Source organism: Protopterus annectens, chromosome 5.part0 (genome assembly GCF_019279795.1).
Source record: "Protopterus annectens isolate FY-2018-M chromosome 5.part0, PAN1.0, whole genome shotgun sequence".
Lineage (NCBI taxonomy): Eukaryota > Metazoa > Chordata > Ceratodontiformes > Protopteridae > Protopterus > Protopterus annectens.
Window position 1 is genome coordinate 1,308,334,698 of NC_056735.1, and position 24,066 is coordinate 1,308,358,763.

A 24,066-nucleotide genomic window follows, 5' to 3' on the forward strand; every position below is an offset into this window, starting at 1 on the left:
TCCTCACAAATGGAAACTAAATCCACAGGTCTTCAGCATGATAACAAGGAAATGGGGACGCCCAGACATAGATCTTTTTGCCTCCCCTCACAACTGCCAACTACAGAGATTCTGCACAAGAACTTGTCACTCACAAGCATGGAAAGTAGATGCTCTATCATTCAGCTGGAAAACCCTGACAGTTTATGCCTTTCTTCCACTGCCTCTTCTTCCCAAGGTGCTCCTAAAGGTCAGACAAGAGAAGCCAAAAATGATCCTGATTGCCCCAGACTGGCCACACCAGCACTGGTATCCAATCCTAAAGAGCTTGTCTCAAGGCCCAGCATGGCCTTTACCTCAAATTCCTCATCTTCTGACTCAACAAAACAATCAGCTTCTGCACAGTCAACTCAGAACCTTAAACCTGGCCGCATGGCAGATAATATAGCCACTCAGACCACACCTCTCTCTAAAGCTGTTATGGATGTCATTTTAGAAGCCAGGAGGCCCAGCACTAGGAAATCTTATGCAGAAAAATGGAAGAGATTCTTTGCTTGGAACCAGGCACAAGGACTCGAACCACTTGTTCCAAATATACCTCAGATTTTACAATACCTAACTGAGATGCTGGACAAAGGCCTATCCTTCTCATCAATTAAGATCCATGCCTCGGCCATTTCAGCTCATTACAATACGGAACCTCCTATTTTCTCTCATCCACTACTAAGACCGTACCTCAGAGGGGCAAAAAACATAAGACCCCCAAGGAGAGCACCAGTACCTACTTGGGACCTCAACTTTATTTTATAAAAACTCACACTGCCTCCTTTTGAGCCAGCCAATACAGCTGATATGAAATTCTTATCATGGAAACTGCTCTGCTCCTAGCAATAACTTCAGCAAGAAGAGTCTCAGAGTTACAGGCATTAATGGCAGTGGAACCTTTCATCATTTTTCATCAGGATAGGGTCTCTCTAAGGACAACCCCAACATTTATGCCAAAGGTAGTATTCAGTGTGGCTGTTAACCAAACCATTCATTTGCCAACATTCTATCCAAATCCCCAGAATAAAGGGGAGAGCCTTCTGCACGCTTTGGACATACACAGACAGCTACGATTCTACTTGGACAAAACAAAAGCTTTCAGAAAAACTGAGCAACTGTTTGTAGCTTATGCTGCAGGATCACAAGGAAAGCCTGTCTCAAAGCAGAGTATTTCAAAATGAATAGGACAATGCATTCGCTTCTGCTATTCACAACACGGCAAGTCAGTGCCTAAGGCCACATTCTACCAGAGCAGCAGCCACTTCAGCAGCCTTCCACAGAGGAGTACCAACCAAAGACATTTTAGAGGCTGCAACCTGGAGTTCAGTGCACACTTTCACCAAGCACTACCACTTACCTCTCTACTCTAAATCCAGAGCAGGCTTTGCCACTGCAGTTCTGCAGTGCCTGGTAGCCTCTCCTAATCCTATTTAGGCCCAGCCACCCAACCTCAGCTTTGGGATTCAACCCAAGTGTAATGACTGCAACAGTGAAACACGATGAACATAGTACAGTTGTGTACCTACCATAAATGTAGATGTTCAAGTGTATTCACTGTTGCAATCCAAGTTACCCACCCACCATCCCCCTTTCTTTGCTGTGACTTTTCTGTACTTCTCAATTCTATACAACCTATGTGGTGTATTTGCTTGTAGATGAAGGAAATGTCTGTTTTAGTACATGCATGTTTTTGGCATAATTTTTTCAGCTTACCTATTTGGGGGCATCTGACATCTGGGGCAAGAAAAACTGAAGAAAATGGCGTCGGCTGCATCTTTTATACCCCTGGCGCACTGATGTCAGGGAAGAGGCGACAGCAACCGATGCCGGACCTAGACTTTGGAATTCTGGCTGAATGCGGGTAGCCTGCCAGCAGGATAACCCAAGTGTAATGACTGCAACAGTGAATACACTAGAACATCTACATTTATGGTAGGTACACAACTGTACTTTCTATCTACACCGGACCAAGGAATTCAGGAAGTCAGACCAATTATTTGTTTCCTTTTCCGACTCCAGATTAGGCCTCCCAGTTTCCAAAGTGACCCTTTCGAATTGAATCTCCAGTTGTATATCCTACATTTATTCTTCCGATGGTAAGCCTTTACCGTTCAAAGTTAAGGCTCATTCTACAAGATCCCAGTCTACTTCTGCAGCCTTTCAAGCCAGGGTTCCAATTGATATTTGTGCAGCAGCAACATGGGCTACCTCTCACACCTTTATTACTCATTACAAATTGGATTTGACCTGTAGCGGTAGAGCCTCCTTTGGTTCCACGGTACTCAGTAGTATTTTTACGTGAGCCACCCAAGAATAAGGTGCTAGGGACACTGTCCCATGTGTAAGCATGAAGTCGAGATAGGACTACAGAACATAAAGAAGTTATGTACTCACCGTAACGTTCCATGTTTGTAGTCCATCTCTCCCTTCATTCGTATGAACCCACCCTCCTACCCTCTTCCTGGAAGGATCTGGAGATAGAAAATTTTTTTCTTAACAAGTGGAGACTTTTTATTATTGTTCTTTCTCTCTATAGTTATCAGCAAACAAGATCTGGGGATTATACTGGTGCAGCATGGGATGCCTACCTAGCCACGAGCCAACTAGAAAACTTTGAGCTTGCTAACAGGCCAAGTCAGAGCCGAGGATTGGCTCCGAACCCATGTGCAAGAATGAAGGGCGAGATGGACTACAAACATGGAATGTTATGGTGAGTACATAACTTCTTTTTTTTCAGTATTATCTAACCGTTTACTGCTTCTTTCTAAACCTTTAACTTTTTGGTGATTTATTGCACATTGTTTTTTGTAATTTTATGTGGCCTTCTATCTGTCGCTACCCTTTTTCTACCAAGTCTGGTACTCTTTGTACCATTGCTGGTACAGACCCTGTTCTTACCCTCTTTGGTATTTCTATTACCATTGTTGGTAATTTTATTTCCCTTTCCTCTCTCTATCTGTAAAAAAAAAAAGTAAATAAATAATATGCACTTCTTTACCTGTCTGTGTCATTTTTTGGTCATTGGAATTATGACGGAAAAGAAAGGGACTACGGGCTTTAAACGCTGTGATCAGTGTGATAGGAAGATGCCCAATGTTGACAACCATTTATCTTGTGTATACTGTTTGGGGGTTCCTCACCTTTCTGTGAAACCCCCTTGTGATATTTGTAAAGGCTTCAGCTCCCGTATGCTAGCAGAGCTTAAAAACAAGTTAATGCTGAAAGGGCTTTTGAAGTCTCCTTTCATGAAGCCGATCTCTGAGTCAGAGGGCTGACCCCCTCCTAAGACAGAACACAAGAAGAAGAGCAAATCCTTACCCTCCTGTTCTCATGATATTGAATCCAAACTATCGGAACTAAAGGCTAAAATTCCCAAGCTACCAGTACCCTCGGTACAGAGGCCTAAACCTTCATCCTCGGCACCGACTTCGGTTCCAAGGCAGCCAATGACTTCAGAGCTGCTTTCTTTGGCACCTAGGCCCACACAGACCATGGTTCTGACAGTTTCTTCACTGCCTCTAACTCGCCTTTCTGCACCAAAAATAATTCTTCCATATACAGTCACTTCCCCATCCCTGTACTTCAGATTGGTCTTTCGACCTCTGTGCCAAAAGGAGAAATTACTCCTCAGACGAGATATTCCCCTTCAGTGGACCCATTTTTTGGCCAGCAATGTGCTGAAAGGAGAAATTACTCCTCAGACCAGATATTCCCCCTCAGTGGACCCATTTTTTGGCCAGCAATACCCCCCCCCTTTTTGGAGCACCTTACTTCACCTTCGGGGATGTCCACCCTGGTCCACCAAGTGTCTTTCCGAACTGGACATAGTGAGGCTCGTGAATCAGCTATTGGCAGCCAGAGGAATTCCTACTCCATCAAAACCCTCCTTCCTAACCAGAGCTGAGGGTTTTTCTCCAAGGACTCCACAGTACTTTCATCCTTCGACTTCTTTGCAGGTTTTGGAGCATTCGTCACTGGCTGACCCCAGTTCCAACTCCTTCGGTACCAGTGGTAGATCTTACCATGGTTACGGAGACTACCCCTTAGCCTTCGACTCTTCTGGAGCTGGGCCATCCTCGGGACCAAGACTGGCCTGTCGGCCCGAGTTCCCGGGTACGGCGTCTTCGTTTCGCATGTCTGCCATGGTTCTGGTCGCCTTGACAGAGCTTGCCTCTTCCCGGGGCTCCCTCCCTGGCAGCAGATTCTTTAGAGTGGGGTCTCCTGTCCCGAGTTTGTCCTTCTTGGTTCCAGGCTCCCACCCCTCTTTGGGAAGACCTGCTTTCCAGGTAATGGAAAGGGCATTGGCCTCTTGCAGGTTCTTAGTTGGTCCCCTCGGCATCAGAGATCTGCCCTCTCCCTCCCTCTGAGTCACAGCTGATGCAACCCACTACTCATAGACACCAGGCTCAGGAGCCTCAAGACACCCTTCATCAAGGTTCACCCTCTGCAGGATCCTCCTCTGATACTCCCTTCGAGGAGGTTCCTCGCAAGAGGTTGTGCAAGAGGAAGCATGTTGATTCCCCAGAGGAATCTTTGACTGAAGATATGAACTACGATGAAGGGAAGGGTCCCCACGGTCACCACCTGATGATGTCTCCTTTGCAGACATCTTGGAAATCCTGAAGCAGCAGTGTGATTGGAAGTCCACCACCCCCTCCTCTGAGGAGTCCATATTCTTGCAGGCTTTCCGGGCCCAGCCCTCTACCTCCTGGGTGACCTGCCTGCAGATGAACTTGTCCAACTCATTGTGCAACATGCGTGGAAGAGTCCTGATACCATTGAGCCTACCCCCAAGAGGCCAGACAAGATTCTTTCCCTTCCAGAAAGCAGCCCACACTGGTCCAAGGGCCTTCCAGTAGATGCTATATTTGTGCTGGCAGCCACAAAAAAGAGCTAGCTGAGGAGAGCTCTACTGTTCATCCCCAAACAGGGAGTCTCAGTCGATATTCAAATTTGGGAAGTGGGTGTATTCCTAAGCGACCTTGCTATCCGGTCACTGAATTATCTGTCAAACTTTACTCTGCTTCAGAGAGACCTAATTTTGGAACTCTCAGAAACCCAAGCAGGAGTAGTCTCTGATGAGGTACAGGACAAAGTTGCCTCACAGCTTGCGACCCTGGAGTCCATCTCTAATTCTTCCATGAGGTTGATTTCCCACTCGACCAAAGGGGCGACTAAAGCAGCGGGTGCAGGCATTGTTACCATATGTCACACCTGGATGCATCTGTGACTTTGCGGATCCTTTTAAGTCTTCCTTCCTAAATGCCTCTGTAGAGGCCACTTCTCTTTTTGGCCCAAAGGTTAAAGACACTTTAGCCAGGTGTGAAAAGAAAGGTAAGACCTTGTCTGCCATGGGTGTATGTTTTTCCAGACCTCAACAATCCTATTCCAGGAATCAGAGGAGTGGAATAATGTGGTACAGAAAATCCCAAGGTCCTTTCCGTGACACGTGGCTATTTTTCCACCTGAGGTAGAGGGTGAACTCAGCTGGAAGATGCCATTTCAGGGGCAGAGGGGGTCTGCGTAACCAGGGATCCAGAGTTTCTTTCTCTGGACAGCCCTATCAGCGCTCCTGAAGAGCAGCCCGATTGCTTGCCTCTGGATGAAGTCGGGGGGGGTCTTTTTTCTCTGCACCACTTCACCTGGCAAAAAATAATCACAGATTCTTGGGTGCAGACGATCATCACCAGAGGTTTTCACATCCCCTTCAATATTTTCCCAAGGCCTTTGAGGTGCATTTCCGGCATTCCACACAGTCAAAGCAAATCAGCAGCCTTAGAAATTCAAAAGCTTTTAGTGCCAAAAAAAACAGGGGATTAGAAGCCAATTCTGGACATCAGCATCCTAAACAAATTTGTCAAATAAGTGAAATTCCAGATGGTCATGGTACAGTCTATTCTCCCATTTCTGAGCAAAGACGATTGGATGTGCTCTAGATCTTCAGGATGTGTATTACCACATCAAAATGGACAAGTGCTCTAGAAGATTTCTCCCTTCTGGCTGTGAGCCAATCACTACCAATTTCGAGCACTGCCCTTTGGCCTCTCTACAGCCACCATAGTGTTCTCCAAATGCATGGCAGTAGTAACAGCTCACTTGAGACTGCAAGGATTCCGAGTGTTTCCATGTCTATAACAGTAAACAAAGACAAATGTAAGCTAGTTCCATCTCAAAGACTGGAGTTTATAGGGGCAGAGTTCGATACCCAATGTTGTGTGGTCTGCCTCCCTCCTCACAGGGTTCCTATTATATAATCGAAGACTCAATTCTTCGAATGAGTATTAATCGAACTTGAAAGCACAAAACAGCAAAATAGCGAAATGGCATATAAGCGATTTCTTTCCTTGGGAAAGAAATCACTTGGCTGCCTCTGTTATGTTGCCATTTTCTTCACTGTAGTGTGATCTCAGAGTTGGTATATTTAAGTGGAGGGGCATCCCCACACACAGACATCAGGGGGTGTGGGGGGCGAAGCCCCCCACTTTAATGTTTTGAAGTTTTTATTTTTGTTTTTTGGAACAGTGATTTTTTTTTTCCCTGGGAAAAAAATCGCTGTTCCAAGTGTGCAGGATTGTAAGCTTTCGCTTACATGGGGTTGATAAATCACCGTTCGCCGATTTAATATAGACCATCCTCACAGGATACATTGACTCAGATCACAGCACCTAGTGATACTCAGTCAGGGCAAAGTACCGGCACAGGCAGTCCTTCAACTAGTACACAATATGAACCTATGAACTAGGGTCTGTGGCAGCATACAATGGTCCCATTAGCAAGACTGCACATGAGACTTTTTCAGTGGTTTTTGCTGACACAATGGTCCTTGTTGAATCTCCCTATGTCTTTTCAGATCAGGATAACAAATTGTTGCAAACAGGACCTGATTTGGTGGATGAAGCCAGAAGAAAACCTATGGAGTCGACCTTTTTCCCTTGCTCAGCCCAAAGCTATAGTGACCACGAATGCCTCCCTGATTGGATGGGGGGGGGGGGCAGTACCAGGTAAAGACTGTCCAAAGCACTTGGCTATCCACAGAGGCATTTCAATCTGTTCTTCCTTCAGAAAAGATTGCAGTCCAGTCCGACAACATGCCAGTAGTCTGGTACATCAACAAACAAGGCAGAACCAAGTCCTACCCATTGTGTCGAGATGCCATGGGAATTTGGCAGTGGGTGATAGCTTCCAACCGCTTTCTGATAGCAATGCACATTCCTGGGGATTCCAACGTGATTGCAGACAAATTGAGCAGATGCATCCTCCTGCCTCACAAGTGGTCCCTCAATCCCGTCAGAGCGAAGATTTTCAATAACTGGGGCCACCCTTGCTGCAACCTATTTGCATCCACCAAGAATCACAAAAGCAGCAGCTACTTTGCCTTAATTTCTCAGAAAGGGGAGTCCCCGAGGGACACTGTTGTACACGATTGGCCCATGGGACTTCTTTATGCTCTCCTTCCACTTCCACTGATTCCACACTTCTTGATGAAAGGTAGTCAGTTGAAAAGCAAAGTAATCCTCATTGCACCTTATTGACCTCAACAAATTTGGTTTCCCTTCTTTTGGCTCATCTGCTACAACTTCCTTGGGTTCTGCCTCCAACACCAAAACTACTATCACATCCACAGGGATTGACATATCCAGATTTATCAAACCTCAAGCTGCCAGCTTGGTTCCTCCACTGCCAATGATTGCCAGGCAGAACAACCTATCCTTCCCTGTTCTTCACATTCTTCTGGCTTCCCATAAACCATCCACCAGAAAACTGTATCTCAACAAGTAGAAGAGATTCATTAGTTGGTCTCAAGTTAAAGGAATAAATCCCTTTTCAGCACCACTATCCATGGTTTTAGATTATCTATCCAGCCTCCTTGACTCAGGAGCTGCAGCTTCTTCCATTCGAGTAAACTTGGCCTCAATTTCTAACTTCCACAATGGCTTCGAAGATTCATCCTGAATTTCTCACTGGCTCTGTAAATCCTTTTTGAAGGGAGTTTTATATATCAGACCCCCTTCAAACAACTGATTGAGCTATGGAATTTGACTTTGGTCCTACAAACCTTAATTCGCCCTCCCTTTAAATCTACAGGCAATTGTGACTTAACATTTTTATCCTGGAAAACCCTATTCTTGGTGGCCATTACTTCAGCTAGAAGAATTTCTGAATTACAAGCCTTGTCTGTAAAACGCCCCTAGATGATCTTCCATAAACACACAGAGTATCACTCCGGACCAATTGCTCATTTTTACCTAAGGTTATCTCTGATTTGACTATTAACCAAATTTGACTCTGATTTGACTATTAACCAAACCATTGATCTACCAGTCTTCTTTCCAAATTTCTCCAGTAAAGGAGAATATTTGCATTTGCTTGATGTTCACAGACAACTCTGTTTTTTACCTAGACGGAACTATATCCATACGAAAATCTGACCAATTATTTATAGCATAGGTAGGCCCAAAATTGGGAAAGCCAGTGTTCAAAGTTACCTTATCTAAATGGTTTAGAGATTGCATTACCTTTATTTATCAACTTAATAAGGTAGCTGTACCTTCTAAGATCAAAGCACATTCCACAAGATCAGTTGCAACTTCTGTTGCTTTCCATGCAAGGGCTTCCATGGATGACATTTGTGCAGCAGCAACATGGGCTTCTCCTCATACCTTTATCATGGATTACAAATTGGATATGGTCTCCAGGGGGAGAGCCTCCTTTGGTTCAGTGGTACTCAGGAATATTCTTCCAATTCCAAAGTTGTCTCTATGTGCAGTAATAGATTTAGTAACGGTGGTGATCAGGAAGCATGTAAGTATCAAAAGGGTTAATGCAAAATTCAATACTGACTTGTTAACCAGTATGTTATATAACAGTAACAGACAGCATATTAAAGTTTACTGGCCTGAATCTGGATGTAAGGCACACACTATCTAAGGAGGAAGAGTGGCTGATGTGTGAGTAGCAAGAATCTTCCATGCTTCCACAGCTTGATGCAGAGTGTATAGAATTTTTATAAATTCTTAGTAGGAGTTAAAACCCTAATATGCAATAAAATGTTAAATATTTGTTATGATTAGTTCTGAAAACAAAACATTACTATTGAGACAGTTATAGTGAAATTCCGCAGAATAATACATTTTTTAATGTAACACTAGTAAAGTATTTTGACAATAAAATATAGGAACATAGGAATACTACTACTACTCAATTGATCGTGAAAACCATAAAATGCCTAGCCATATGCATACATAAACATCTGTGCCTCAGTTTTCTTGATAGCGCTCACTACTACTGAAAGCTCTGACCAAACGTGTTTAATACTTTTTACTGTTAACTATGCAGAATTATAGTTATCGCATTTCAGTGGAATTTGTGAAATTTGACTATCAGTGGTACTAGAAGTTACAAATACCGTTATAACCACTGCTGGGAAATGACATCTGCTGTCTAATACTGTCCATTTAAAATGGTCACACTGACAGCAGTACATATGCTTAATAAAAGCAAATATATGTGTATTTTTCTTTCTCTTAGTACAGACATCAGTTTATGTCTGAAAATCTGTGATAGTACTTTGAGAGTCAGACATCAAGGCAAACAATGTCTGAATTATCTGGAGGCCACAATAGAAAATAAATGTTTTAGCTACTCTACGTACACTGAGCCCTAGGGCCACAATACAGCTGGATGAAGCTTATTAACTGGCCATTTTTATGTCCTACAGCAAACTCTTTTTAATGTACAGATACATGTTGAAACTGGTAATATGTCTCCCCAACCTTGTGAAGTATGGTAAGTGGCCCCTGAACCAAAACATTTGAACACCCCTAAGCTAGAGCTTTGACTGCTGATCTTCCTGATAATTTACAGTAGCTCTGTTTGTCTTTATATTTTGGCTTATTACTTAAAAGGATTCACTGGCCAAACAATCAATTCAAACACTTTTTTTTCCTGCTTGCAGTACTAGTTTGGTTTATGTTTGTACCTAATGTTCTAATTCTGAAGGAGCCCATAGGTCACAGTATCAAGTCTTCAATGCATTTTCATTTCAGTTTTGCAATCTGTATTCATACCCTGCTTTGTTTTGTTTATAGGTTACAGTCTGAAGCAGCATTTTTTTGTGATTTCATTTAAGGTTTACTTTGTAAAGTTACAAAGACCTTGATCCATACATTAATGAATACTGTTACTGTAAAAAGAAATATTATTTATTAATGCACTGTTTATTCGAGTTTATTTCAAAAGCACCTTCATATGTTAGATTATATTACTTATTTTATTAAAAGCACTCTTTAATGTTTTCAGTACCTTTCACCTGTTTACCAGAACTTGATGATGCTGGAAAAAATATTCAAATGGAAATGCAAAAGATTTTCATTAAACTGCTGAGAAACATGATGGTCTTGGCTTTCTATCAGACATTTCAGAACTTTAATTATAAGCTGCACAAGTTCAAAGAATTGAGAATACATAATAAATATCAAAACTTGTAATGCTGTTAAAGTATTTTGTGGAGAGGCTTTGCCCCTGCAGACCCCACCCCCCTGATATGCTACTTAATCGTTACTGCAACATTCTTGTACCTTAACGTAGGGAGAGTACTTTGAGGTATAATAATCTCATACTTAAGATACACTGTTTACACTTTATGTGCTGTCACTGTACTGAGGATGCAGTTAGGGTTGTCTAAATTTCAGCAGGAAATCAGTTGTCCTGCTAAGCATTATAAATGGATTTGCTGTACAGTCTTTGCAGTACATTTTTTCTGAGGCATTTTTCACTGTACACCTCTACAATTTGAAGGATATAATGTTACTGGTAAACCTGCATGTTGTAATACAGATGTAAAGACCGAGCTGTTCAGCTAAGCATTTTCATTTTGAGTTTCACACAGAGTTATTTCCCTTAATAAATGTATATGTAATACCTTATTTTCCCTCTCTCTCTCTTTCTGTTCCACAGGAGGTGATTGTATCAGTTGAGAATATTGTAATTGCACGTTTGGACTCCCACAGGTTATGTGGTCCAAGAAACCTTCTGCTCAACTTGACAGTAACAAAAGAATATATAGAGCTTACAGCTGAATCATTCATTAGTATAAATTATACAGAAGGAAAAGAACTTGAACAGCAGCTTAATATTTTACACCAGGCAGTTAAGGTGAAAGTTGACACATATCTCGGTGGCCTTCCAGGTAAATGTATTGTCATCTATCTTACATAATTTAACATTATGTTATGTCTGTGTGTACATCTGGTAAAATGCTGCATGCTAATGTTCAAAAAATAAAAAAATAAATGAAATAATAAATAAATCAGCTACTGTATTTTCTAACGGTTTGCAGTCAGCATCTAGTAAAATTGTGTCTTCCTTTCACAGTGAAAGCATTTAAGTGTGATATACTTGTCTTACCTTTTTGATGTGGTACTTTGCCAGGTTTGTTAAATCAAAGAAGAGAGCAGGAACATTGTTAAAAACTTTAGCTTCTCTCACCTTTGCAGTGCCTGTGGTGCCCTTTTTACAGTCAGTGCCATGGACCCTAAACTTATTAAATCGTTTCGTACTCTTACAGTTAAAATTTTAACAGTTTGTGCAGTTGCCATTCACTTTGCTCGTGTCAGTAGTGAGACAGTCAGCTACTTTTCAGCAAAACCATTTGTTGACAGTTTTAAAACAGCTGTTGACCGACTTTTTCTCAACTGTTAGAGCAAAAAGGGGAAAAAAGTTTTCCTGGAGAGTCTCAGTCTGGACATTTACTTTTCATAATGAAGCTTTTTGTTTAGTGATTGCCAGAACTGTAACTGGCTCATATGGCACCTGGTTCCACTTCCCAGTCTTTCACCCCTCAAAATTAAGTTGAGGAGCAAGAGTTAAAGAAAAAAAATATCGTTTCTCTGATCTGGCACTCTTCCTTTCTCTGCTAAGGAGGAGTGCAATATCATCTGGGTATCACTGTTAAAATCAATAAGAAGAGCAAAAACAAAAATGTAAGAAAAGAACTCTGTACCTAGCACTCTTGATTGTGCTCCCCAACACCTTGTATCCAGAGTGGCTGCCCCCTTCACACCTACAACCCTAGCTACACTGCTTGTAGAAGTGAGGGAGCAGCCCATTCTGTTACCTTAAGGGGATTCCTTATTTTCTTTTCCTGTGCTCCATTAGTTGACTACCTTTGACCCTTCTTGGATGTTCTTCATCTCACATTGCTGCAGTCCTTACACTTGGGTAGTCCGCTGTCCTCGGTCGGCCCGAATATCAAAGTATTAGGCTGACGTCGGTCAAGGCGCTTAAGACTGACATCAGGACGTCAGGGTACAAATGCGCATGACCGACGTCATATCCTCAGTCTTTTTGCCGCATGGTCCGATGCAGAAGCAGCGTAAGTGCCGCTCGGCTCTGAAATTTATCGAATTCGGAGTTTCAGACCGAGTCAAAGTTGGCTAAGTACCCGTTGGGGAATATTTTAGTTTTTCTTGCCTCAGTGGTTTACCGGATGTCAGAAAAGTGAATAACTGTATTTCTTGTGGGAAACAGATACCGTGATAGAGATTATCATACTTTGTGTATTCCTTGTTTGGGGCCTGAGCACGACGTGTGTGGTGTGTCGCCTTGTGCTAGGTTCAATAAACGCACTATTGCGAAGGTTAGATTGTGCCAGGTTGGTCTTCGGTGCGGTGTTATATGCCGCCGGATGCTCCTTCAAGAAGCGCAAAGACAAGGCAGCTAAACCCAGACAAGAAGAGTCGTCCGTACCGGACGCCGGTTCTTTAGAGGGGTCAGTGGAACCGGTGGTTCCGCCGGAGGCTTCTCTGGAGTCCCAGGGGGAAACTTTGATTTTGCAGGATGTGGCCTCTCAGGAAGCAGGCCAAGCTGAAGGGGCTTCTCAGGTTACTGTACTTCCCTCCCTTCCTAGGGTGGTTAGGCCTTCACCTTCTGTTTCCAAGGCTTCTCCCAGAGGCAGGTCTGGTTTAGCTTCTGTTGGTGTCACTCCTAGTTCTTCAGGTTCTGTGCCCAAGAAGCACATGCTTAAAATGGCAGAAGATTTAATTACCTTGATCAGAGGTTCTATGCCCCCTCCTGATAAGAGGCCTAGGTTGGAACCAGAGTTGGGAAGTTTTGAGCAGGCTTCGGATGTATCAGAGTCTTCGGCTGAAGACTTGCAGGAGTATTCTCCTTATTCTGATTCTGATGTGGATGATTCTACTCCTTCTGCTTCTCCTCCAGAGGATTTTTCTTTTTCAGAGACTCTTCATTCCATGAGGGAGCATTTTAAGTGGGAAGGTCAGGACTTCTCTGATTCCAGGAAAAGGCTTAGGGAATTTTTGCTTTTGCCCCAGCATAGGCCTTTAGCTATTCCTCCTGTTCTGGATGTTGTGGAAGATGTGTTTGCAGAGGCTTCACTTAATCCTGATTCTTTGCCTCCTGCTCCTGTTAAACCGGACAGGTATTACAGGGTGCCTGAGGCTCATAAATACCTTTATAAGAGTCCTAGGGCGGACCCGGAAACGGTTAGTCAGGGACCTAAGGGTGTTAAGGCCTCTGTGGTAAAAAATCCGGTTCCTCCGGATAAAGAGGCCAGAGCTTTGGATAGATGGGGAAAGAAAGTCTATACTTCTTCCACCTTAGCTATGAGGGCTTTGAATTGCCAGTTTCACATGTTGAAATATCAAAACTATCTTCTTTCCCAACTGAAGTCTAAGGTAGATGCTCTGGCGGAAGGCATTGAGTGTAAGGAATTACAAGATTTGGTACATGTCTCTGAACAGGTAGGCAAGCATTCTTTGCAATGTGGTTTTGATGCTGTACAGGCCTCGTCTAGGGTGGCTGCCACTGGGTCAGTTCTTCGCAGGCACGCCTGGCTGAGGGATCAGAATTTATCTGACCATGTTAAGACAAGGATTTTAGATGCTCCTTTACAGTCTGATGTGTTGTTTGGTGCACCTGTGGAGTCAGTCTTGAAGAAAATGGAGGACAAAGCTAAGTCTATGCAGGCTGTTAAAGATTTTTTGCAAGTTCAGCCTCCGAAATTTAGTAGGAATTGGCCTGCTAAGGGGTGGACCTTCTTATGATCAGTCCAGAGGTAGATCTAGACGGGGTAGAGGCAGAGCTCAGAGCTCCTTCAGGCCTAGAACAGGGAGTTCACCTGCACAATCTTCGGGTGAGGGCAGGGGCCAGTCCTTCAAACAGGCCCAATGACCTACCTTTTCAGCTGCCAGATCCTTCTTGCCTGGCAGCACCTTTGGGAGGAAGGTTGGCACTCTTCAAAGAAAATTGGAATCTGGTTACCCAAGACAGATGGGTATTGGATATCATACATCACGGTTACAGGTTTTATTTCCATACCTTGCCTCCTTTCAAAGGCGTGCCGGACATTCCTCCTCAGCAAAGACTAGAGGCTCACAAACAAATTTCTCTGTTGCTTCAAATAGGGGCCATACAACCGGTCCCTCTGCCAGAAGTGGGCCTAGGGTTTTATTCTCGCCTGTTCCTGGTACCAAAGAAGGGGAACACGTGGAGACCAATTTTAGATTTATCTATCCTCAACACTTATCTGGACATTCCCAAGTTCAAAATGTTGACATTACAACAGCTTTTACCTCTGCTGGGCAAAGACCACTGGATGGTGACTCTGGATCTCAAGGAAGCTTACCTTCATGTTCCTATCAGGCTAAGTTGCAGGAAGTATCATGCTGGCTGGGACTTCTCATTATCAGTTCTCTGCATTGCCCTTTGGCTTATCTACTGCGCCCAGAGTGTTCATGAAAGTTCTGGCTCCAGTGATAGCTTTCTTCAGGTTAAGAGGAATACAGATCTATCCTTATTTGGACGATTGCCTGATTCTGGCCCAAGGAAGGGACGAACTTCTTCATCATTCACAGTATGTGATAGCAGTGCTAAGATGCCTGGGGTATTCTGTGAACGAAATAAAGTCCAGTCTAGTACCCTCTCAGGACATGTGCTTTCTGGGTGTAAGACTGAATACAGCATCCCAGATGGCCTTTATGTCCCCGGACTAACAAAAGAATGTTTCTGTACTTCCATCAATTGTCTCATCAGTCCAGGCTGACTGCAAGGACAGTCCTTCAAGCCTTGGGGTTCATGGCATCTTGTATTCTGGTGCTTCCCAATACCAAACTGCATATGAGGAAGCTACAATGGTATCTCAAAAATGTATGGACACAGCACTGCCAAGATATGGACACTGTCATTCAGATAATACCTTGCATTCAAAAGGAATTTTTGTGGTGGGCTCAGGAATGTCACCTAAACAAGGGACTCTCTGTGACCCGGCCAGAATTGAGTCAGATTCTAACGACAGATGCCTCGGACATAGCTTGGGGAGCTCATCTAAATGGAAAATGGGTACAAGACAAGTGGCCTGCCAGACTTCAACATTTACATATCAACTTGAAGGAGATGTTAGCAGTCCAATTTGCATTGATAGCTTTCAAGGATTTACTTCTTCCAGGGCAGGTGTTGATTCAAACAGACAACACAACTGTCATGTGGTACATCAACAAGCAAGGGGGGACACATTCTTACCCTCTATGCAGACAAGCAATGATTTTGTGGGAGACTGCTCTCAGTTTACAGCTGAATCTTCAGGCAAGGTTTCTGCCGAGCACAGAACTCCTTAGCAGATGTGTTAAGCAGACAATTGTGGATCCCCACAGTGGAAATTGATCCTCATGTATTTCAGAAATTGACAGTGTTATGGGGAACTCCAGACATAGATCTGTTCGCTTCTCCACTGAACCACCAGCTGCCAAAGTTTTGCACAAAAAGGTTTCATCCCACAGCTTGGAAAGTGGATGCTCTTTCATTCAATTGGAGCAAGCTTCATGTGTATGCCTTTCCACCTCTGCCTCTCCTCCCAAAGGTACTCCTGAAGGTCAGACAGGACAAGCCAAAGATGATTCTAATAGCTCCGGATTGGCCTCGACAGCACTGGTACCCATTACTGAGAAGTCTGGTACGGGAACCTCCATGGCCTTTGCCTCTGATTCCACACCTACTGTCTCAGGAGGACAGTCATTTACTCAATGTCAAGCTACACTCTCTTCACCTCACAGCCTGGCATATTCTGTTTTAAACCCTGGAGGGGGTCAGCTTCCACAGCAAGTTTTGAATGTTATTTTGGAGGCCAGAAGGCCTAGTACAAGGAAAGTGTACGCAGATAAATGGAAGAGATTTTTATTTTGGAGTGCAGCAAAGGAATTTGATGTTTCTACGCCTAATTTAAGTGTGGCCCTTCAATATCTTGCTGAGTTACTGGACAAAGGTTTGTCCTTCTCTTCTATTAAGGTTCATGCTGCAGCGATTTCTGCACATTATGACTGTGACCCACCTTTGTTTTCTCATCCTTTGTTTAAGCAATTCCTTAGAGGGGCAAAGAATTTAAGACCCCCACGTAGAGCTCCTACTCCTGCTTGGGATCTCAATTTTGTGTTGGAGAAACTTACTCTACAACCTTTTGAGCCTGCTGCTACTGCTGAGTTGAAATATTTATCCTGGAAGACTGCTTTTTTGTTGGCAATTACCTCTGCGAGAAGGGTTTCTGAATTGCAGGCCCTTATGGCAGTTGAGCCTTTCTTAATTTTCCATAAGGATAGGGTATCTTTACGTACTAATCCTTCCTTTATGCCTAAAGTGGTTTCTAGTGTAGCTTTAAACCAATCTATTCATTTACCTACTTTTTATGCAAACCCCCAAAACAAAGGGGAAAAGATTTTGCACACTTTGGATATACACAGGCAGTTGTGATATTATTTGAGCAGAACTAAAGGGTTCAGGCAGTCTCAGCAGTTATTTGTTTCTTTTGCTTTGAGTTCTCAGGGCAAGCCTGTGTCAGAACAAACTATTTCTAAGTGGATTGGGTTTTGTATTGCTTTCTGTTATTCCCATCATGGAAAGGAGGTTCCAGCTGGGATTAGGCCTCATTCCACTAGGGCTACTGCCACTTCTACAGCATTTTTAAGGGAGGTGGCAACTAAGGATATTTTGGAGGCAGCTACTTGGAGTTCAGTGCATACTTTCTCTAAGCATTACCACCTTCCTCTTTACTCTAAATCTAGGGCTGGTTTTGCCACTGCAATTTTACAGGGCATTTTGCCAGCTCCTCCTGCTTTATAGCTTTGCCATCCTCCCTTACCTCTGCTTTGGGATTCTACCCAAGTGTAAGGACTGCAGCAATGTGAGATGAAGAACATAGTACAGTTTTGTACCTACCATAAATGTAGATGTTCGAAGATCTACATTGCTGCAGTCCAATTTACCCTCCCTCCTTCCCCTCTTTAGTTAGAGGCGGTTGTGTGGTTTGGGTTGTGTAGTCTGTGGATATTGTATATATTGTACATAGGTTTAGTACTAGGGTGGTTGGTTGTTTTTTGCTGTCTTTTGGTTTTGACCTTTCTTTTTAGGGCCTTCTGACATCTGGGGCAAGAAAAGACTGAGGATATGACGTCGGTCATGCGCATTTGTACCCTGACGTCCTGATGTCAGTCTTAAGCGCCTTGACCGACGTCAGCCTAATACTTTGATATTCGGGCCGACCGAGGACAGCGGACTACCCAAGTGTAAGGACTGCAGCAATGTAGATCTTCGAACATCTACATTTATGGTAGGTACAAAACTGTACTTTATAAGTAATATCAGTAAGGCCTTTTGGACTCAGCCCAGTTTCTTGCATTATTGCTCATCTTTTACTTACTATCCAGTAAGCTGGTAACAGATTGGTGGCTTCCAAGCTACAAGCATCCGTTTGTCATTCTACTGCCCATTTGCAACCCAATTAGCTTGGGTTTCCAATGTGATCCAGCTCCAATTTGATCGTCATAAGAAAACAAAGAAATTCTGTACCTAGAGATGCACTTAAGGAGAGCACACAGGAGGAAGAACATTTTCTTACAGCCGCCACTGAGAGAAATAAGAAGTAAAGATGTCAATATGATGTCCCCTGGCTGAGTCTGAAATTGGTAAAAAAAAAAAAAAAATGATGAGAGCTGTACCCCGGAAAACAAATTCAGATAAATAAATGATGCATTGTTGTCTATTTTCATCCGCTTTAACATATGGGTTGTCTGATCTGACTGGACCTGATCTGTGCACCAGTTTTGAATTTTCTCAGATGCAGGGTTCTGACTCCTCCCTACCCATAATTGCCTCCACTGTACCTTAGTACCTCAGATCTTGTTTGCCACTTGAAGACTTCAGACATATTCCACTGCAGCTCCAGACAAAATGTGTATTATTTGGGTTATAACCCCTTTTTTCTCCTCTCCCTACCAAGAGACATGTCTCTGTAATGTTATCTATTTCCAAATTGTTATACTTGGATGCTTAGTTAATATTTAGTTTTTTTCCAGCAATTCAGCAGACTAGTGTTTCAAAATAGTTATAAGATTAGCAGTAGTTAGGATTATAGTTTAAATAGATATTAAGAGTCATTGATAGAAATACTAAGTTGCCTTATAGCACGTTTTACAGAGTATAGTGTATCTATTCTAATGTGTTTTTCTTACGTACTTAAACATAGTCATTACATTGCTGTAGTGTGTTCTGCAGAGTGTTTATAGCATGGCTGTTCCAGTATGTCTTTTTATGTAGTTGGACATAGCAGTTATATTAACTACTGTACATTAACAATGTCAGATAGCCAAGGGTTTAAAAAGTGTACTGAATGTGGGCACAAACTCCCTCCCCAAGACCTGCATTCATTATGTTTGTACTTTTTGGGCACTACCCACCTTGATACAGATTGTCAAGCCTGTACTTCCTTCAGTTCAAGGTCACTTCAGGCTTGTAGAGAGAAGCTCTTATTCAAGGGCCTATTTCCTCCACAGACAGGCTCATCCATTACAACAGAATCTTCTTCTTCCACTACTACTTCACCTACGAAGAAGAAATATAAAACAAAGCTGAAGGAGAAATAAAGAGGAAAAAGAAAAGTGATTCAAAAAAGAGACAAGGACAAGTAAAAAAAAAAAAAAAAAAAATGGTCTCCGGACCCCACAGTTTTAGTTGGTCTGTATCCAAAGACTCCAAGAAAGTCAAATCCAACAGTCTTTTGGGTCCGACTTTCTCCATGGGTCAGTTTCTCTCCATAACCAGTGAGCGGCTCCATTCACAGATCTTACAGGAATGGAGATAGATAGGATCATCTTTCTTCTGCCTGGTCATCCAGGAGCCTAACCGAACAAAATGTCAACAGGATGACTGAAAGTTTTTCAGAACGCAAATCCAGGTTGGGATTATCTCAGTGCAGTCTCCTTTGAACACGCTGAGTATTGGTCTAACTGCCCCTCCACTTATTTCTCTGTTCCCATTCCACCCTTCACATCTGACCACCCTGGATCCAATTTGCCTCGGGGCACATTCATAGCCAACAGTCTGAGCTACTTTGACTCTGATGGTAGCCCTTTCACTTTTGACTCCAATACATATTCAGATCAGGAACAGAGACTGAGCCAAAGTGTCAGTGCCCCAGGGTTTGGGGAATGGGTTGACACGAAAGTTGTCAAAACCATCCTTCCTCCTCAGGGCCTCTGCACTCAGTATCTTGTATCTAAGATCATTTTGGGGTTGAGGCCCACTGGTACCAAGGTATCTCCTTCATTCTTGGATAGAATGAGACCTTTGAGACCAATTGCAGCTTTGGCTTTTGAGAGGGTCTTGGCTTTATCTAAGGAGAAGGTGCTAACATCCAGCTTGGTTCCATCCAAACTCCAGCAGGACTGTTTCTTCCCATCTCTCTGTCAGACAGGGACAGTCTATACTGCAGGCTTCTAAGATTCCCCTGCTATGTCGGTTCCCAGTCTGATTCTGAACCTTCTGATCCCCCACCAGTATAGGTTCATAGAAAATAGACCTGCAAGCATCAACAGATACACTCATCACCAGAGTCTTTCACTGAAGACACTGATTTGGATGAAGGTGAAGGCTTTCCTAGATCCCTGTCTGAAAATGTCACCTTTTTTGTGAGATCCTTGAATTCATGAAACAGAGAGGGGGACAATACACCATTAACTTTTTACCAAATAAGTCTGTTCTTGGAAGCCTTCATTTCTGGCTCAACCTCATGCTGGGTAGTACCACCCATTGACCTCCTTACATTAACCAGGAGTCAACAAGATGGTAAAAGTCTCACTGCAGTAGGAATCCATTTTTCCACTCCACAAAGAACCTTTTCAAGGAATCAAAGAAGTAGAAAAAAGGTGTGGTTCAGCAAATCACAGAGTTTCTATCAGGCAGTCCTAGGAATAGATCTTCTTTTGTCAGAGGGGGAGGTAATTCTAATGGATGCCGCCCTAGAGGCAGACTGCAGAATCATGGTTTTCACAATTCCCTTCACCAAAAAGTTCTTCAAGCACTCTTAAAAGGTTGCCCGACTGCTGTACCCTAGAGGCAGTCCGGGGGTGCTTGTACATGCACCTGAGTGCTGGCAGAACTTAACTTCCCCCACAAAAATGATGTCTGTCGATGTTAGACCCAGTCTGCAGGAATCTGAGCAACAGAGGTTTACAAGATCCTAGAAAAAAGTCCCCCAAGACCCATTAGAGTCCAGATTCTATTTCAGATTCTTTGTAGTACCCAAGAAGAAAGGGAACCATAGACCCATTCTGAACCTGAGTCATCTAAACCAGTTCATAAAGCAGACAAAATTTTGGATGGTCACAATTCAGTCCGTTTTGCATCTGTTGAGGAAAGATGATTGGATGTGCTCTTTTTATCTCAGGATGCATACTATCATGTCAAGATAGAGAAGCACACCAGGAGACAATCATTACCACTTTATAGCTTTGCATTTTGGTCTCACCACAGCCCCCAGGGTGTTGACCAAGATAATGGCATTGGATGCAGCACATCCTGCTAGGAATCAAATTTTTCCATATCTCAATGACTGCTCTAACTGCTATCTCCGCATAGTACTTTCTTTGTGTCTCACAGCTGTACAGATGCTTCAGTACTCTTCTTCCCCAACAAGATTGAGTCTACAGCATTAGGTCTGTCTACAGTTTTGATGGCCCCACTAGACAGACTCCACGTTGGACTTCTTCAATGGACTTTGCAGTACAGTGGTCTCAAAACATTCATCCATTGCATGCAACGATTCACATTACTTAGATCTGCAGAGAACAAATCTCTTGATGGATAAAGTGACCTTCAGTGATGAAAGGACGGTCATTCCATATGGATCCACCTGTGGCAGTAGTAACCATGGTTGTCTCCCTTCTAGGGTGGAGGGAGGCATTAAGAAGGGAGGACGATCCATGGTACCTGGTCACCTTAGATGTCATTCTTCACATCAATATCTTGGAGATGAGGGCAGTCCTCCTAACACTGCAGGCATTCTAGGATGTTCACCCCAAGGGTATGATTTTTCATGCAGACAGCCAGACAACATGGCAGTAGTCTAGTACATCAACCAACAGGGAGAAGCCCATTGCTGGTCCCTTTGTCAAGCAGCCATGAGAGTTAGGCAATGGATGATGTCTTCACATTGTTTTGTGATAGCAGTGAATATACTTGGGATCTCCAGTGTATTAGTGGACAGACTGAAAAGAACTATCTTAATGTCCCACTATCTTAATGTCCCATGAGTGGTCCCTAAATCCAAAACTGGCAACTTTGATTTTTCATCACTAAGGCCAAAACGTGCTGTGACCTCTTTGCATCCTACCTAAGTAAGTGCAGCAATTACTTCGTCCTGATCCCTCTGCAGAGACAATTGCTAAGGGATGCTCTGATCCACAACTGGGCCCCAGGTCTCCTTTATGCATTTCCCCTATTGCCACTAATGTACACATTCATCCATAAAGCAAAAAAGTGCAGGGCCAGAGTGATCCGCTCTGTTCTGGCCCCAACAAACATGGATGTTCATAGTGTTTCACTGTTGCAGTCATTACAATTGGGTTATCCTGCTGGCAGGCTACCCGCAGTCGGCCCAAGTTCCAAAGTCTGGGTCCGGCGTCAGTTGCTGTTGCCTCCTCCCTGATGTCAGTGCACCAGGGGTATAAAAGATGCAGCCGACGCCATTTTCTTCAGTCTTCCTTGCCGTGCGGTGCCCAAAGCAAAAGCAGTTTGCAAGTGCCCGTCGGCCGACTCAGATCTGAAGTCTTCATTAAAGCTAAGTACCCCATTGGGGAAACTTTTTTCTTGCTCCAGACCGATGTCAGAAAAAGTTAATAATTGTATTTCTTATGGGAAGCAAATACCTCATAAGGATTTTCATTCTTACTGTATTCCTTGCCTAGGCCCTGACCACGATGTTCCTAGTTGTCGGTTTTGTGCTAGATTTAACCAACGCACTATTAAGCGTCAGTACGATTTTGCATTTCATTACTTGGGCAGAAGATTCAATTATATAATGCCGTCGATCAGCCGACTACCGGAGTTTATAAAAAGTGCAAAGAAAAAGAAAAGGACAGGCATCCGAGGTCCAAAACCGACAATGAGGCTTCCGTTAGGCCTGTCGCCGGTTCTCAGTGAGACACATTTGCAGCCCCTGACACCCACTACCTCAGAGCCACAGGCCACTTCCGACTCCCACGTGGAGCCGAATAGGCCACTGGAAACTCAAGGTATTGAACACTCGGAAACTATTCCCTCAGATGGGTCCGGAGCCGCTGAGCAGGCATTGGCTTCTGAGGGTGTTTTCAGGCCTACACAGTTATATGTAAAGCCATCTTCAGCTTCGAAGGCCAAGACTAAAGCAGCTCTAAAGACAAAGAAACAAGTACAGCATTCTCCTGGACAGGCCTCCATGCCTAAAAAACAGATGCTTAAAATGGCGGAAGACCTAATTATTTTGATCAGGGGTTCCCATCCCTCTCCTGATAAGAGGCCTAGGCAAGACATAGAATATGAATCTTCGGATCAGGTTTCCATTTCTTCTGATTCCTCTTCTGAACAGGAATATTCCCTTCCTCCCTATGAGGATTCTGATGCTGAAGAATCTATCCCTTCAGCCTCACCTCCTGAGGATTATTCTTTTGGGAAGACCCTGCATACTATGAGGGAGCATTTCCATTGGGAGAACCAAGATTACTCAGAATCCAAGAAAAGGCTCAGAGACTTCCTTTTATTACCCCAGCACAGGTCCCTTGCTATTCCTCCTGTTTTAGACATTGTAAATATGATGTATTTTAAGAGTCCGGTCTGTCTCCTGACTCTTTACCTCCAGCTCCTGTTAAGCTAGACAGATACTACAGGGTTCCTGATTCTTATACATTTCTTTACAAAAACCCTGCTGCTGACCCAGAAACTATTTCTCAGGGTCCCAAGGGGGTCAAGGCTTCCACTGCAAAAAATCCTATCCCCTCTGATAGGGATTCAAGGGCCCTGGACAGATGGGGGAAAAAGATTTATACTTCTGCTACCTTGGCTGTAAGAGCTTTAAATTGTCAGTTTCATATGCTTAAATATCAGCAATATCTTATGTCACAGCTTAAACAGAAAATGTTGACAAATTCAGAATGTGCAGAAAACAAAGAAATGCAGGATTTATTGCATGCAGCTGAACAAGTTGGAAAGCTTACTTTGCAATGTGGTTTTGATTCTCTAGAGGCCTCCTGCAGGGCCGCAGTTACAGGTTCTGTCATTAGGAGGCATGCTTGGTTAAAAGAACAGAATCTGCCCGATCATGTTAAAGCAAAGCTTTTAGATGCTCCATTACAACATGATACCTTGTTTGGTGTTAAAGCAGAAGAGGTGTTGAAGAAAATGGAGGACAAAGCTAAATCTATGCAAACAGTGAAGGATTTCTTACAGGTACAGCCTCCCAAATTTAGCAGGAACTGGCCTACAAAGAATTGGTTCTTTCCAGTGTCAGACAGTCCACAAAGAGGCAGATACAGATGCCTCAGAGGCAGATCACAGCCCCAAGGCTCACACAGGCCTAAAAAATGGGGTGCTTCTACCTCCAAAAGCAGAGAGGAAAAATCACAGCCATACAGGAAACAGTCTCAATGACTTTCCCCTGCCAGCACCAAGCACTTATCTTCTGGCAGCTCCTTTGGGGGGAAAACTAGCACTTTTTTCACAAAACTG

General features: G+C 43.4%; 1 protein-coding gene across 1 annotated transcript in view; it reads left to right on the forward strand.

Moving 5' to 3' along the window:
• The window catches only part of PROS1 (protein S), a 1,920,390-nt gene that overhangs the window by 1,737,947 nt on the left and 158,377 nt on the right, over nt 1–24,066 (forward strand). The window contains exon 14 of the mRNA XM_044071115.1: nt 10,981–11,212. Coding sequence (XP_043927050.1) covers nt 10,981–11,212 — 232 coding nt within the window. The remainder of the gene's footprint in view (nt 1–10,980; nt 11,213–24,066) is intronic.